At 37.3% G+C, this 17,427-nt stretch overlaps 1 protein-coding gene across 1 annotated transcript in view; it reads left to right on the forward strand.

The window, feature by feature from the left end:
* Positions 1–17,427, forward strand: part of LOC123533545 (transmembrane protein 132B-like) — a 57,462-nt gene that overhangs the window by 23,251 nt on the left and 16,784 nt on the right. Inside the window, exon 4 of the mRNA XM_053520655.1 lies at positions 5,452–5,650. Coding sequence (XP_053376630.1) covers positions 5,452–5,650 — 199 coding nt within the window. The remainder of the gene's footprint in view (positions 1–5,451; positions 5,651–17,427) is intronic.

Here is a 17,427-nt window from a genome sequence, read left to right on the forward strand (position 1 = left end):
TGCTGAAGAATGATGAAATGGGTGAAAATAAAAGTTAGATTTTAGTAAAAATGCAAGAAGAATCCTGTATGTAAATTTTCTGCATTATTTCAAAAGTATTGCAATGGTTTAGTACAGTCTGCACAATATTTTTGGTTATTTATAAGAATATCTTACAAATCTTAGGTCAGTAAGATTGTACCACTTAAGCCATTTTAAGAGTACTCACTTTTTATGGATTTTTGAGAGAAGTTACTTTTCGTCTGAAATTTGTGGGTTACTATAAATTATAGTGGACACCAAACTTGAATACCCCAAGTTTAAGAATTTACAATACTCCGGATGTAAGACTGCATGTAACAAAGTGGTGTTTTGTTTTTTTAGGAAACAGACTCACTCTAGCTTGACTAAAAGTCATATTCTGAACTTAAAAAAAAGAAAAGCAGGAACTTTGGCTACATTATTTTTATATGCCCAAAGGGACGTATTATGTTATGACGCTGGTGTCCGTCTGTCAGTCTGTCTGTCCGTTAGCAATTTCATGTCCGCTCTGTAACACTTGAACCCTTAGAAGGATTTCAAGGAAACTTGACACAAATGTTCACCACACCGAGACGATGTGCAGAGTGCATGTTTTGGATGTCTCGCTTCAAGTTCAAGGTCACACTTAGGAGTCAAAGGTCATATCAGTTTGTTTCGTGTCCACTCTGTAACTCTTGAACCCCTTGAAGGATTTCAAAGAAACTTGACACAAATGTTCACCACAGCAAGATAACGTGCAGGGCGCATGTTCCGGACGACTCGCTTCAAGGTCAAGGTCACACTTAGCGGTCAAAAGTCATATCAGTTTGTTTTGTGTCCGCTCTGTAACTCTTGAACTGCCGGAAGGATTTTAAAAAAACTTGGCAGAAACGTTCACCACACTGTAACGATGTGCAGAGCGCATGTTCCTGATGACTCGCTTCAAGATCAAGGTCACACTTAAGGGTCAAAGGTCATATATGACTTTGCTTTGTGTATATTGCTCTGCATTGCAGTGCTCTTGTTTTTATTTGGCAGATGTTTTATGTTATTATAAATAGCTTATTTTGAAACTGTTTTATTATTGGCTGTAGGGAAAAACTGAGACCACTTTTCTGTGGTACAACATGGATGGTACCTCCAATTTTTAGGTGTATTTTTACATACCTGTACCTGATAAGTATTTTTTTTGTAGACTTTGAATATTTTTTTAGCTCACCTGTCACAAAGTGACAAGGTGAGCTTTTGTGATCGCGCAGTGTCCGTCGTCCGTAGTCCGTGCGTGCGTCCGTAAACTTTCGCTTGTGACCACTTTAAAGGTCACATTTTTCATGGGATCTTTATGAAAGTTGGTCAGAATGTTCAATTTGATGATATCTAGGTCAAGTTCGAAACTGGGTCACGTGCCTTCATAAACTAGGTCAGTAGGTCTAAAAATAGAAAAACCTTGTGACCTCTCTAGAGGCCATATATTTCACAAGTTCTTCATGAAAATTGGTCAGAATGTTCAACTTTATGATATCTAGGTCAAGTTTGAAACTGGGTCACGTGCCTTCAAAAACAAGGTCAGTAGGTCTAAAAATAGAAAAACCTTGTGACCTCTCTAGAGGCCATATATTTCAAAGATCTTCATGAAAATTGGTCAGAACGTTCACCTTGATGAAATCTAGGTCAAGTTCGAAACTGGGTCACGTGCCATCAAAAACTAGGTCAGTAGGTCAAATAATAGAAAAACCTTTTGACCTCTCTAAAGGCCATATTTTTCATGGGATCTGCATGAAAGTTGGTCTAATGTTCATCTTGATGATATCTAGGTCAAGTTCGAAACTGGGTCACGTGCCATCAAAAACTAGGTCAGTAGGTCTAAAAATAGAAAAACCTTGTGACCTCTCTACAGGCCATATATTTCATGAGATCTTCATGAAAATTGGTCAGATTGTTCTTCTTGATGATATCTAGGTCAGGTTTAAAAGTGGGTCACGTGCCATCAAAAACTAGGTCAGTAGGTCAAATAATAGAAAAACCTTGTGACCTCTCTAAAGGCAGTATTTTTCATGGGATCTGTATGAAAGTTGGTCTGAATGTTCATCTTGATGATATCTAGGTCAAGTTTGAAAGTGGGTCACTTGCCTTAAAAAACTAGGTCAGTAGGTCAAATAATAGAAAAACCTTGTGACCTCTCTGAAGGCCATATTTTTCATGGGATCTGTATGAAAGTTGGTCTGAATGTTCATCTTGATGATATCTAGGTCAGTTTTGAAAGTGGGTCACTTGCCTTCAAAAACTAGGTCAGTAGGTCAAATAATAGAAAAACCTTGTGACCTCTCTGAAGGCCATATTTTTCATGGGATCTGTATGAAAATTGGTTTGAATGTTCATCTTGATGATATCTAGGTCAGGTTGGGAACAGGGTCATGTGCGGTCAAAAACTAGGTCAATAGGTCTAAAAATAGAAAAACCTTGTGACCTCTCTAGAGGCCATACTTGTGAATGGATCTCCATAAAAATTGGTCAGAATGTTCACCTTGATGATATCTAGGTCAAGTTTGAAACTGGGTCACTTGCCTTCAAAAACTAGGTCAGTATGTCAAATAATAAAAAAAAACTTGTGACCTCTCTAGAGGCCATACTTTTCATGGGATCTGTATGAAAGTTGGTCTGAATGTTCATCTTGATGATATCTAGGTCAAGTTTGAAACTGGGTCAACTGCGGTCAAAAACTAGGTCAGTAGGTCTAAAAATAGAAAAACCTTGTGACCTCTCTAGAGGCCATATATTTCAAAGATCTTCATGAAAATTGGTCAGAACGTTCACCTTGATGAAATCTAGGTCAAGTTCAAACTGGTCACGTGCCATCAAAACTAGGTCATAGTCAAATAATAGAAAAACCTTTTGACCTCTCTAAAGCCATATTTTTCATGGATCTGCATGAAATTGGTCTGAATTGTTCATCTTGATGATATCTAGGTCAAGTTTGAAACTGGGTCACGTGCAGTCAAAAACTAGGTCAGTAGTCAAAAATAGAAAAACCCTGTGACTCTCATACAGGCAAATTGCATGAGTACTTCATGAAAATTGTCACTTTGTTCTTCTTTGATGTTATCTAGGTCCCGGTTTAAAGTTGTGTCCACGTGCCATCAAAAACTAGGTCAGTATGGCAAACTAATGCGACACCTGTTTTTGACCTCTTAAGGCATATTTTTCATCATATCTGTTGAAATATTGTCTGAAATGTTCATCTTGATGATATCTAGGTCAATTGAAAGTGGGTCACATGCCTGAAAAAACTAGTCATGTAGGTCAATAATTAAAAATCCTGTGACCTCATTAGAAGGCCATAATTTTTCATGATATTATGAAATTGTCTGATTCTTCCAATCTTGATGATATCTAGGTCAGTTTTGAAAGTGGTCACTGACTTCAAAACTAGTCAGTAAAGTCTAAAATTGAAAAACCTTTGACACCTCTGAAGGCCATATTTTATTCTGGATCTTATGAAATTGTTTGAATGTTCATGCTATGATATCCAGTTCAGGTTGGGACAGTCATGCGTCAAAACTAGTCTGTCTAAAAATAGAAAAACCTTGTGACCTCTCTAGAGCCATACTTGTGAATGGTCCCATAAAAATTGGTCAAATTCACCTTGATGATATCTAGGTCAGTTTGAACTGTCACTTGCGTTCAAAAACTAGGTCATATGTCAATAATAAAAAAAACCTTGTGACCATTCCTAGAGGCATGACTTTCAGATCTGTATGAAATTGTCTGAATGTTCATCTGATGAACAGGTCAAGTTTGAACTGGCAACTGCGTCAAAAACTAGCACATAGGCCTAAATGAATAATAATACTTTGACCTCTCTTAGATGCCAATAATTTTTCAATGGACCTTATGAAAAATTGATCTGAATTTTCACTTTTTAGTTTCTAGGTAAAGTTCAAACAGGTCACATACCTTCGAAAACTAGGTCAATATAGTCAAATAATTAGAAAAACCTGTACCCTCTTTGAAGACCAGATTTTCTATGGATCTCAAAGAAAATGTGTCAGAATTTATCTTGATAAACTAGGTCCAATTCGAAAGGGTCACATGAGCTCTAAAATTAGGTCACAGTCAAATGATAGAAAAACGACGTCATACTCCATATACGGGTATGTGTGAGGTGACGATTCAGACCATCATTGTCCACTTGTTTGAAGTTTTACACTTTGTTGTCCAGTCCTTGAGCTACAACAGCAAGTTTCTTAAATTTGCTTCCCCTCTATAACATCCTCGGGTATAATTCCCTCTTGCGTCGTATGTTGTGTTTAATAGAACATAACATTCCCCTGCATAACATTTTTGCATTTCAATACTTCTAATGTGTGGAAACTATATTTTTAATTATTTGGCACTGACTTGAAAACTGCAAAATGTTTCTAAATAATGGAGAGAGAGAGAGAGAGAGAGGGAGAGAGAGATAGCGTGCTGTGTTATTAAATTCCCTTGACACTATTTGTAATGATTATTAGTGAAAGTAATATTTATATCCAGTATATTATTGGACTGTTTTACTTCATCTTCGACTTAATCCTGAGTGTTATCATGCATTTAACACTATATGTGTTTGAAACTGAGGTTCAGAGTAACTCAGATCATAACTGAGTTTCCAATGAATGATATCTGTGACTATGACATTGAAATGATAGTTTGCAGCACTGTAGACCATATTAATTCATTCTGCATATTTATGTTGTATCTTGAATTTCTGCTCCAGATAACACAAAGTTTCTTGAATGTTGGGCGCATTACATGAAACTGAAAATGTTTTAGAAATGTACTACTTCATACTTTGTTTGCCATAAATATTTTTTTTTTGTCACACCAACAATTATTGATCATATGGTGACTTTCAAGCTTTTTACGGTAGAAGAAGACTCTAGGTATCCTTCAGTGTATTATTTCTGGCACAGACCTTTGTAGAACCATCTACCAGCTGGATTGATGGCTTCCCCGTATGAAAAATTCTACTCCGCAGCCCACTGATGAGGGGCAAGTGATTTGGAAGCCACCTCAACCACCTTAGCCACAAAGGCCCTTATGCTGCTAATTAATATTACTTTATCTCTATTATTACACCTTTGATAAACGACATTGTGTCTGAAATCATTAGTCCTCCACCTCTGATTCATGTGGGGAAGTTGGCAGTTACTTGCGGAGAACAGGTTTGTACTGGTACTGAATCCAGGAATACTGGTTAGGTTAACTGCCCGCCGTTATATGACTGAAATACTGTTGAAAAATGGCGTTAAACCCCAAACAAACAAACAAACTATTATTACACCAGAACTATGGGTGTTTGTCTGGATTTTGTATGTTTTAGTTGTGTCAAGAGTCAGAGGTGAAAAAAGTGTCCTGAAGCCACAGTCATCTGATACCTGTATAACAGTGTTGACTTGTCTTTAATTCCAGTGGGCAAGAACTGTTCCGGTGGCAAATGGAAGTAGCGGAAGATACGTATGACTCAAGAGACCGTGGACGTGTTGTCTGGAGTATAGAGTACCAACAAAACGGTATGGCCAGTGAGCGGTATTTAGCAGAAGAATCAAAAATTGTGTCCCAGATCAACATCAGAAGTAAAGATCATCAAAGACTCGTCCCTGTACTTAAGGTAAGGGTATGTCCGTTGTCTGTGTGTGACATGGAGACACATCATCATCTCATTATCATGAACTGCTAAACTGTTGTTGGTTGTGCAACTCAACGCTAGCGATTTTTTCAATTCATCTGTCCATCCATCTATCAAACCATCCATGCAGTATGGTAAAATACTCTAGTTGTGATAAGGGATTAGAAAGAGAGAGAGACAATATTTTCTCCCTGTCAATACCTCATCAATCATCTTACCTTGACGTTAATACCTGGTAATGATTCCATATTTAGTGTAATTCCTTGGAAAAAAACATGTGACATTCTAGCTTTGTTTTATCCATATTTATCACGTTTTTCTTCTCATTTTCACCATATTTTTCCCAATTACCAACCATAGTACCAACCTTTGTTTGATGTTTCCCAGTCCCTAATTGACACCACTCCGGTTCAGTTCTTGTATATTGTAACAAAATGTATTGATTTAACAGCGCAAGAACACAAGTCCTTTTTAGTTCGACTATACGAAGTATATGGAGAGCTGTCCTACTCACCATGGCGACGGCATTTTTCCGCGTCTCCACCTTTGTTAAAGTGTTTTTTACACTTTCTCTTTTTTCTCCTTATCTCAGTAATTACTCGATGGATTTGTTTCAAACTTCAAATAGTTATTCCTCATCATCACCCACATCATATGGCATAAGGGCCATAACTCTCACACCAATATATTATGAATTATGCCCCCTTTCTAGGTTAAAGTTTTGGTGCACTTTCACTCTATCTCAGTTATTACTGTATGGATTTGATTCAAATTTAAAATAGTTGTTCAACATCATCACCCACATCATATGATACAAGGTCCAGAACTCTGGCACCAATTTTCCATGAATTATGCCCCCTTTTTACTTGAAATTTCAGGTTAAAGTTTTGGTGCACTTTCATTCTATCTATGGATTTGATTCAAACTTAAAAAACTTAAAATAATTGTTCCACATCATCACCCACATCATATGGCACAAGGTGCATAACTCTGGCACCAATATTTCATGAATTATCCCCCCTTTTTACTTAGAATTTCAGGTTAAAGTTTCGTGTACTTTCACTCTGTCTCTGTTATTACTAAATCGATTTGATTCAAACTTAAAACAATTGTTCGACATCATCACTCACATCGTGTGGCACAAGGTCCAGAACTCTGGCGCAAATTTTTCATTAATTATGCCCCCCTTTTGCTTAGAATTTAAGGTTAATTTTTATGCATTTTCACTATATCTCAGTTAAAACTAAGTGGATTTGATTCAAACTTAAAATGGTTGTTCCACATCATCACCCAGATCATAAGGCACAAGATGCATCACTCTTGCACCAATATTTCATGAATGCTTAGAGTTATACTTATTTAGTGTTTTCATACACTTTATCTCTCTTATCATTTAATACTTTTGACACAGACTTAAGCTATTGTCCAATATCTTCATCCACATTGGAGTCATTAAACACTCCATTGACAGCTCCAGCTTCCTCTGATGTGCCCAGTTTCACTATCCAACATCGAAATAGTTGAGCGCGCTGTCTCCTGTGACATCTCTTGTTATTCTCGTGCAAGAACAAAGTGTTTAACATAAAAAGGTCTTGAAATTTGCATTATGTAAGGTAGAGTCAGTTCATAAACATGGAATAATACCCCTAAACACTAAAACAACAGTTCTTGAACAGCTTTGGCAGAACATTGTCAGAATGTTTCTCAGAATTAGATTACACAAGTGGGGATTAGAGAGTTATTTAAATCTTGTGGGTGCCAACATTCAGAGAAATATGGTTGGTTGTGATATTTTCCTCAGTTTCAAAGATTATTGTATTACCAACTAATGGTATTTGTGTCCCAGGAGTTACGATATAAGACTGAACCTGTCTTAGTTTGTTGTGAAAAAAAGGAAATATATTTATGGATGACTGTATCCATGTAGACCAGTTACTGACACTGAGATAAGTTTCCAAGTGAGAAATACAGTGGTTGTTTAGAAGGGTTTTTTTATATTTGTCACTGATAACCTTTGTTTCAAGTTATTTTGAGTGGGGAGGATAGTTCAGGTACAGAATCTTCGTTTCCAAAAGCTTCCTTGGTTCTAAATCATGCCAGGGGCAAAGCACCTATACATGGGACTCTTATCTGAAACTTATTGTTGGATAAGTGAGGGATCTAACTCACAACTTAAGCTACTGTAGTCAGACAACAGTTATCACCGGACCATTATATGAGCCGCGCCATGAGAAAACCAACATAGTGGGTTTGCGACCAGCATGGATCCAGACCAGCCTGCGCATCCGCGCAGTCTGGTCAGGCTCCATGCTGTTCGCTTTTAAAGCCTATTGGAATTGGAGAAACTGTTAGCAAACAGCATGGAGCCTGACCAGACTGCGCGGATGCCCAAGCTGGTCTGGATCCATGCTGGTCACAAACCCACTATGTTGGTTTTCTCATGGCGCGGCTCATATGTCCTCATAGAGAAATCTGGACCTAAGGTTATAAAACAAGAGTTTTGAGAGCAGCTTTTTCATTGGTCATTTTCAAGGCTTAATTTCAAAACATCAGCCAATCAGATGCTAGTTTTATGAGACTGGCCTCCAGTTTTGTACATTATGATTTTAAATTTCTTTGACATTTTGTTTAGAACTGTTTTTGTTACAGGAATTATATATGATTGGAAATACATGCACACAACACAATGAAAAAAGTATAGTACTTAAATAAAGCCTAAATGCAATTTAACGATAACTTCTTTAATGAGCATAACATGCACCAAAATAGCCAATTGTTGCAGTTTGTAAAAAGCACACAAATTCTAATCAGATAGAGTTGAAACCTTACAGAATTCATTGAGCCATGTAAACTTGAGATAATTAGCTCCTTTATGGCGTAGATACCATCTCCTTGTTTGGTTATCTCCTAGAAATTGGTAGTAAATTTCTGGAAATAAGTTTTTCGAAACAATCCCTTATCTTGCAAAGCAGCAATCAGATCTGGGCAGACTGTTTATTGGGTGATTCTGACTGATATGTGGATCTATTACAGCCGCTAATGACTTCTTCTAGATTTTAGAGACACCAGAAGATTGCAATATCTTGACGCTCGAGAAGTATTAAATTTTGTTTTGTCCATATTTAGAATAACACTGAAAGTAAAAGCGTTCCTAGTAACTAGGAGGTGGTAAGTAATTTTTATGTGACAATATAACGGGAATCTGGGAGAAAGAAAAATGTCATAGGCACTTGAGACTTAATGGATAGGTTGATTAAAATGGATGACAATTTGTGTTCGAATTGAATGCACTGGCTTCCAGATCATATGACAAAAAAAAAAAGAAGAAAAATTTTACGTATCAGAAATTAATGCTATATTTTTTAAGATTAAGAAAGTTTAGAAACTTAATTACTGACAGACTATATGTTCTGGAAACACATGAGGATTGAATTTACTAATTTTTCCATTCAAAATTGAAAAGTGTTTGTAATGCATTGCTTGAGGTAAACTGCTTTAATTATGCCCCCCTTTGAAAAAGGAGGGGTATATTGTTTTGCAGATGTCGGTCGGTCGGTCTGTCTGTCTGTCGGTCGGTCGGTCAGTCGGAATGTAGACCAATCCGTTTCCGGATGATAACTCAAGAACGCTTGGGCCTAGGATCATGAAAGTTGATAGGGAGGTTGGTCATCACCAGCAGATGACCCCTATTGATTTTGAGGTCTGTATGTCAAAGGTCAAGGTCACAGTGACCCTGAATAGTAAAACGGTTTCCAGATGATAACTCAAGAACACTTGGGCCTAGAATCATGAAAGTTGATAGGGAAGTTGGTAATGACCAGCAGATGACCCCTATTGATTTTTAGGTCAGTATGTTAAAGGTCAAGGTCACAGTGACCCTGAACAGTAAAACGGTTTCCGGATGATAACTCAAGAACACTTGGGCCTAGGATCATGAAAGTTGATAGGGAGGTTGGTAATGACTAGCAGATGACCCCTATTGATTTTGAGGTCAGTATGTTAAAGGTCAAGGTCACAGTGACCCTGAACAGTAAAACAGTTTCCGGATGATAACTCAAGAACACTTGGGCCTAGGATCATGAAAGTTGATAGGGAGGTTGGTAATGACCAGCAGATGACCCGTATTGATTTTAAGGTCAGTATGTTAAAGGTCAAGGTCACAGTGACCCTGAACAGTAAAACGGTTTCCGGATGATAACTCAAGAACGCTTAGGCCTAGGGTCACGAAAGTTGATAGGGAGGTTGGTAATGACCAGCAGATGACCCCTATTGATTTTGAGGTCAGTATGTCACAGGTCAAGGTCACAGTGACCAGGAACAGTAAAATGGTTTCCAGGCAATAACTCAAGAACGCTTGGGCCTAGTGTCAGGAAAATTGATAGTTAGGTTGGCCATGACCAGCAGATGACCCCTATTGATTCTGAGGTCATTAGGTCAAAGGTCAAGGTTACATTGGCCAGGGACAGTTAAATGGTTTCTGATCTTCTTGTCCAAAGCCATAGGGCCTAGGGCTTTGATATTTGGTATGTAGCAAAATCTAGTGGTCCTCTACCAAGATTGTTCAGATTATTTTCCTAGGGTCAAATATGGCCCCACCCCTAGGGTCACATGGTTTATATAGACTTATATAGGAAAAAAACTTTGAAAAACCTCTTGTCCAAAACCACATGGCCTAGGGCTTTGATATTTTGTATATGACATCATCTAGTAGTCCTCTACTAAGATTATTCAAATTATTCCCCTAAGATCAAATATGGCTCCGCCGTGGGGGTCACATGGTTTACATATACTTATATAGGGAAAAACTTTGAAAATCTTCTTGTCCAAACCACAAAGACTATGGCTTTGGTAATTTGTAATGTAGCATCATTTAGTGGTTCTCTACCAAGTTTGTTCAAGTTATCCCTCTCGGGTCAAATATGGCCCCGCCCCAGAGGTCATATGGTTCATATAGACTTATACAGGGAAAAACTTAGAATCTTCATGTCCATAACTTACATCATTCAAATTTGGACCACATGTATAGTTTTGAGTGGCAAGATGAACCTAGACATGAGTTGACTTTGATCTTGACCTAGTGACCTACTTTCATATTTCTGTACCTACAGCCTTCAAATTTGGATCACATGCATAGGTTTGTGTACTGAAAAAAACTTTGACCTTGTTATTGACCTAGTGACCTACTTTCACATTTTTGAAGGTACAGGCTTCAAATTTGGACCACATGCATAGTTTTTTGTTCCAAAATAAAATTTGACCTTGATTTTGACCTAGTGACCTACTTTCAAATTTCTCAAGCTACAGCCTTCAAATTTGAACCACAAGCATAGTTTTGTGTACTGAAATGAACTTTGATCTTGAGATTGACCTAGTGACCTACTTTCACATTTCTGAAGGTACAGGCTTCAAATTTGGACCACTTGCATAGTTTTGTGTTCCGAAATGGAATTTGTGTTTACAGTGAGCAGATAATTTCTGTTCCTTGTGCAATTACTGAATGCATCAAGGGGGGCATTTCGTGTTCGACGAGCTCTTGTTATATATATTTATATTTGGTGAAATATATTGTGGTGTATTGGTCAAGAAAGCGGAAAAGTTTTTATTGCTGTGGCGGACCTGGTTCGAGTCCAGACTTGGGCATTTTTTTTTCTGATTTGGCATTTTTAAGATAGTTCAGAAACAAAAACTCATATTCTAAAGTTTATAATATGACCAAACTTCAGTTTTAAAGGAAGATAAATTTTAGCCAAAATTTGGAGATAAAGTAAGTTTTTTTGCTGATATGTAATGTAGCATTTCAATAATCTTATATAAAATATTATTGTTGTTGGCCAGGATACATGACTTTTGGCCAAGTGGCTAATTCAACTATTTAATAAAATGTCAGACCTCAGTTGGTGAGAAGAACATGTAAAAAACTGCAAGTGCCAAAAATAATTGCATCTTCATTTTTCCTGTAATGTTGGACTAGGGCTATCATTGTGGTTCCAACATTACAGGAAAAATGAAGATGCAGTTATTTTTGGCACTTGCAGTTTTTTACATGTTCTTTTCACCAACTGAGGTCTGACATTTTATTAAATAGTTGAATGTAAATAGTTCCTGTAATGTTGGAACCCGTACCTCCACTATGTTGGAACCCGTACCTCCACTTTCTGCATCATTTCGAGAGATTTTGAATTTGCTTCTTTTGAAATGTTATTTTTTTTTCGTATGATTGGCATTTTGAATGGAGACCTCCGAGAAGCAATTTCACTTTAATATCAGCTCTGTGGTCAGATCTTGATGAAAGCTGGTGTTAGATCTATATAAGTCTACAGGGAGATTTGCCAAGAATAATATAGAGAAAAAACTCATTGATTTCCAATGTCCGTAGACAAGCCTATAATTGACACAAGGAAATTATGGGAAATTAAAGTGAAACTGGATTGTTTGTATTTTGTGCTGTAAGCATATACCGGCTTCCTCATTGTCTAGCAGTCTATAACGGTTTGCATTGCTTCAGTGCATTCCACTAGGGTGCTGTTATTGACTGGAATTGTATCTCTTTCAGTAAACATAATAACTGGATGCATTTTGTGCATGTTCCAGACAGAATTGTGTTGCAGTACTTGACAGAATAGCGGCAGATTTCTTTGATTCCTCAATATTTGCCTTTTTCAAATTTAGATTTCATGTGAATTGTGGTACGAGTAAAGTAAGATTGAATTTTATTGTAAATATTTTAAAGATATCTATGTGCATCCTTCACTGAAATAGTTGTAAGTGAAAACAATTCTAACTTGACTAAATATGGAAACAAAATGTGTTTGTAGAGCTACATTCATAACTGAATGTCAGGTATAAAAGTCATTTGTTAGACACGTTTTGGAAAAATGGGACATATTTTGTGATGGCACATGTGTCCGTTTATATGTCTGTCCATCTGACATAATTAGTCCCCTACTGGTTGAAAACCAGTTTTGGGGACTATAGGAATGCACTTTTCCGTCATTCCGTCATTCCGTCTTTCCGTCATTCCGTCATTCCGTCATTCCGTCCGTCCGCAATTTCGTGTCCGGTCCATAACTCTGTCATCCATGAAGGGATTTTAATATTACTTGGCACAAATGTTCCCCATGATGAGACGACGTGCCATGCGCAAAACCCGGACCCCTAGCTCAAAGGTCAAGGTCACAATTGGAGGTCAAAGGTCAACAGGGCTTTTTTCCTGTCCGGTCCACAACTCTCCCATCCTTGAAGGGATTTTAGTATTACTTGGCACAAATGTTCCCCATGATGAGATGATGTGTCATGCGCAAATCCCGGACCCCTAGCTCAAAGGTCAAGGTCACAATTGGAGGTCAAAGGTCAACAAGGCTTTTTTCCTGTCCGGTCCATAGCTCTCCCATCCATGAAGAGATTTTATATTACTTGGCACAAATGTTCCCCATGAGGAGACGACGTGTCATGCGCAAAACCTGGACCCCTAGCTTAAAGGTCAAGGTCACAATTGGAGGTCAAAGGTCAACAAGGCTTTTTTCCTGTCCGGTCCATAACTCTCCCATCTATGAAGGGATTTTAATATTACTTGGCACAAATGTACCTCATAATAAGACGATGTGTCATGCACAACTTTCAGTCCCCTAGCTCAAAGGTCAAGGTCACACTTAGCAGTCAAATGTTAACATAGCATGAACAGGGTCTGTTTGGTGTCCGGTCCATAACTCTGACATTCATTAAGGGATTTTAATATCACTTAGCACAAGTGTTCCCCATGATGAGATGACGTGTCATGCGCAAATCCCGGACCCCTAGCTCAAAGGTCAAGGTCACAATTAGGGGTCAAAGGTCAACAGAGTTTTTTTCCTGTCCTGTCCATAACTCTGCCATCCATGAAGGGATTTTAATATTACTTAGCACAAATGTTTCCCATGATGAGACGACACCCAGTACCCTAGCTTAAAGGTCAAGGTCACACTTTGAGATCAAAGGTCAAGAGGATTTTTTTCCTGTCCGGTCTATAACTTTGTCATGCAAAGCAGGATTTAGATATCAGTTAGCACAAATATTCCCCTGGATGAGACAACATGTCATGCGCAAGAACCAGGTCCCTAGGTCTAAGGTCAAGGTCATATTTAGAGGTCAAAGGTCAAATTCAAGAATGACTTTGTATGGAACATTTCTTCTTCATGCATGGAGGGATTTAGATGTAACTTGGACCAAATGTTCACCACCATGAGGCACCCTTGTTTTTAGAATTACGTCCCTTTGTTGTTACTATAAATAGATTTTAATGTAACTTTTTTATTACTGGCGGTAGAGAAAAATCGAGACCACTTTTCTGTGGTACAGCATGCATGTTACATCCAAATTTTAGGTGCATTTTGACCTATCTCTACCTGGTAAAGAGTTTCTTTTGGACTTATATATTTTTTTTTTTTTTTTTTTTTTTTTTTTTTTTTTTTAAAGATTAATTTCCCTTTGTTGTTACTATAAATAACTTACATGATAACATTTTTATAATCAGCCAAAAAAATTCAATATGAAAACAACTGTGGGTTTTTATATATGCACATTTTAATCCAAGTGTGTTGTTATAACATATTGTATATGTAGTACAATATTGTTTATACATCATTGACAGATATCAGTTCATTATGTTATACTGCAGTAGAGAAAATTAGGTGCCTTCCAGTAGGGGACTTTGTATTGCATGGCAATACTTCATTCACTTGTTCATGTCTGGAGCATAACTTTATAACCATTAAAGGTATTGACTTTAAACTTGGCATATAGGTAGATGGTGATGAGACAATGTGCATTTATTGCCTTGGTTGGCCTTGTAACACTGTATGGGAACTTTCTCATTCTCATTCATTTTCCTGGGTTACGTATAGATTATAACAGACATATTTTGATTGGCTGTAGATTATAATAGACATATTTTGATTGGCTGCCAAATCTTGTATACTCCCTGATTATTCTGTCACAGACATGGCTATTTTCTGTTTTCTAGGGCTATCATTGTGGTAAATGATACATAATTATGTTCTGTACTGCTGATCCATCTTAAAATCTGTCTTTGTTGCCAAATCTACCATGTTTTGACATGTAATGGTAGAGGCTAAATAATATCATGGTTACAGAGCAATATAGGAGATGAAGAAGTGAATACTCCAGATATCCCTTTGGGAAGAACTTCAACTATTAGATGTGGATAGAAACAGTCTGTAATACCTCCCTGACATATGGAAGGTCAGGTCTAAAGGGTAAAGTGTTTTGATGTTTGAAGACGCGTACGTTGGTTACTTCCAAAAAGTAAAATTCCTTGTTTGGTACATAAAAATTCCTTGTTTGGTACATAAATAATTCAGAAATTGATTCTACGTGACAATATGCAGAAATTTTCCCTCCTCAGTACTAAAAAACAAAATGTTTAAAAAGAATTAAATTCTGAGAGGCAAAATAATATTGTTCTTGACAGCATGTTTGATCATTTCATCTCAGCCTGTGTTTTACATGGGAAAAGTAAAGAATTATATGCTGCTTGGATGAATACCTTATTTGTTTCTACAGTCTTCATAATTTTCATTCAATGAAATTTGTAATATGAATAGTAGCATTGAATCAGAATGGATTTATGTTCTTACAAATTGTATCATGTTGATCAGATTGATTATCTATAATGATTCCACCCAAGACACGTTCATGTTACAAACTACTGATGTTAGAAGTGGATTAAACTTATCTACAAATTTAAGTTGTATTGAATAAAAGTATTGGGTTTTACTGTGGAGGCAAATAGCTGTACAATTTTTGTGTTTTATCCCAGACTTCAAGACTACATGCCTGCAGTTCCTGTTTGCCCAGCAAGCTCAAGATACTATATTATGTTCCATGTAAATTACTGATGATGATGATGTACCATGCAGATCAATGAATATTTCCAAGCGGTTATTTGCCCTGTAATGAAGTCTTTTGTTCATGTATTGAATAGGTCATTTTATCCTTTTGAAACATTTTCCAATTTTATTGATTGCAGTTCTAAAAGAGTCTTGTAAAAAATACATTCATATCAGGTCAAAAGGTTATTGAGTATTATTTGTGGTAATTATGTCCCCCTCACTTGGGGAGACATATTGTTTTTGCCCTGTCCTTCCGTCTGTCCGTCAAACTTCATTTCCGATCAATAACTGGAGAACCATTTGACCTAGAACCTTCAAACTTCATAGGGTGGTAGGGCTGCTGGAGTAGACAATCCCTATTGTTTTTTTGGGTCACTCTGTCTAAGGTCAAGGTCACAGAGACCTGAAGATTGAAAACAATTTCTGATCAATAACTTGAGAACCACTTGACCCAGAATGTTGAAACTTCATAGGATGATTGGTCATGCAAAGTAGATGGCCTGTGTTGATTTTGGGGTCACTCTATTAAAGGTCAAGGTCACAGGGGCTTGAACATGGAAAACTGTTTCCGGTCAGTAACTCGAGAACCACTTGACCCAGAATGTTGAAACTTCATACTCATAGGATGATTGATCATGCAGAATAGATGACCACTTTCAATTTTGGGGTCACTCTGTTAAAGCTCAAGGTCACAGGGGCCTGAACATGGAAAACCGTTTCTGGTCAGTAACTTGAGAACCACTTGACCTAGAATGTTGAAACTTCATAGGATGATTGATCATGCAGAGTAGATGACCCCTATCGATTTTGAGGTCACTTTCTTAAAGGTCTAGGTCAAAGGGGCCTGAACATGGAAAACCATTTCTAATCAATACCAACTTTACAGAGTAGATGCATGGACCTGTTTTTGGGGTCACTCCATCAGAGGTCAAGGTCACAGGGGGCTGAACATAGAAAACGCTTTTAAATCAATTACTTGAGAACCACTTGACCGGCAGAATGTTGAAACTTAATAGGATGATTGGACATGCAGAGTGGATGACCTCTATTGATTTTGGGGTCACTTGGTCAAAGGTCAAGGTTACAGGAGCCTGAACAATAACTTGAGAACCACTAGGCCTAGAATGTTGAAACTTAGTGGGATGACTGGACATGCCAAGTAGATGATCCCTTTTGCAGCCAACCATCAATGTCTCTTTGACTTTCGCTCCTGTCCCCTATTGACTTCTTGCCTGAACGACTATGCATTGGGGGAGACATGCGCTTTTTTACAAAAGCATCTTCTAGTTGTATTACAGTTCATCTAATTATATCAATTAATTAGTTAATTATTCAGCTTGTCATAGCATTACTCATACAGGCTACATTGCAAATGTCTCATACAGGAGGCAACAAAAAGCTGACTTCTTGACACAAAAGCAGTATGTGTGAAGTCATTTTGAACACCACCTGACTGTTTTGAGGAAGATGTTGTCTGCCAGCGGAGAGAAGAAAGCCTTCTGTAACAGTTTTCATCTACATGTAAAGGTTATGTAAAGTAGGGACACTCTTTTGTCAGTTCTAGAATAAATGATGGTAGAGCCTATTACTCAGTTACTTTGTAAATTTGAATCAGGGGGGTGGGGGGCACAAATGAAATATAGGTATAAGTTGATGATTACCAGATTTAATTTCTGGATATTGTTTATTTGTTGAAAGCCTATTTATAAACATGCTGTTAAATGTTACAGGTGAAAGCAATTGCTAATCTTTTTAATAAGATTAGCTTAAATTTGATACTCCTAGTATTGGGTTGTATGAATTGGATGATTAATGTAAACAACAACAAATTAATTAAGATGATTATTCTTATAGAAACTTTCTGAATCATTA

Source organism: Mercenaria mercenaria, chromosome 12 (genome assembly GCF_021730395.1).
Source record: "Mercenaria mercenaria strain notata chromosome 12, MADL_Memer_1, whole genome shotgun sequence".
Lineage (NCBI taxonomy): Eukaryota > Metazoa > Mollusca > Bivalvia > Venerida > Veneridae > Mercenaria > Mercenaria mercenaria.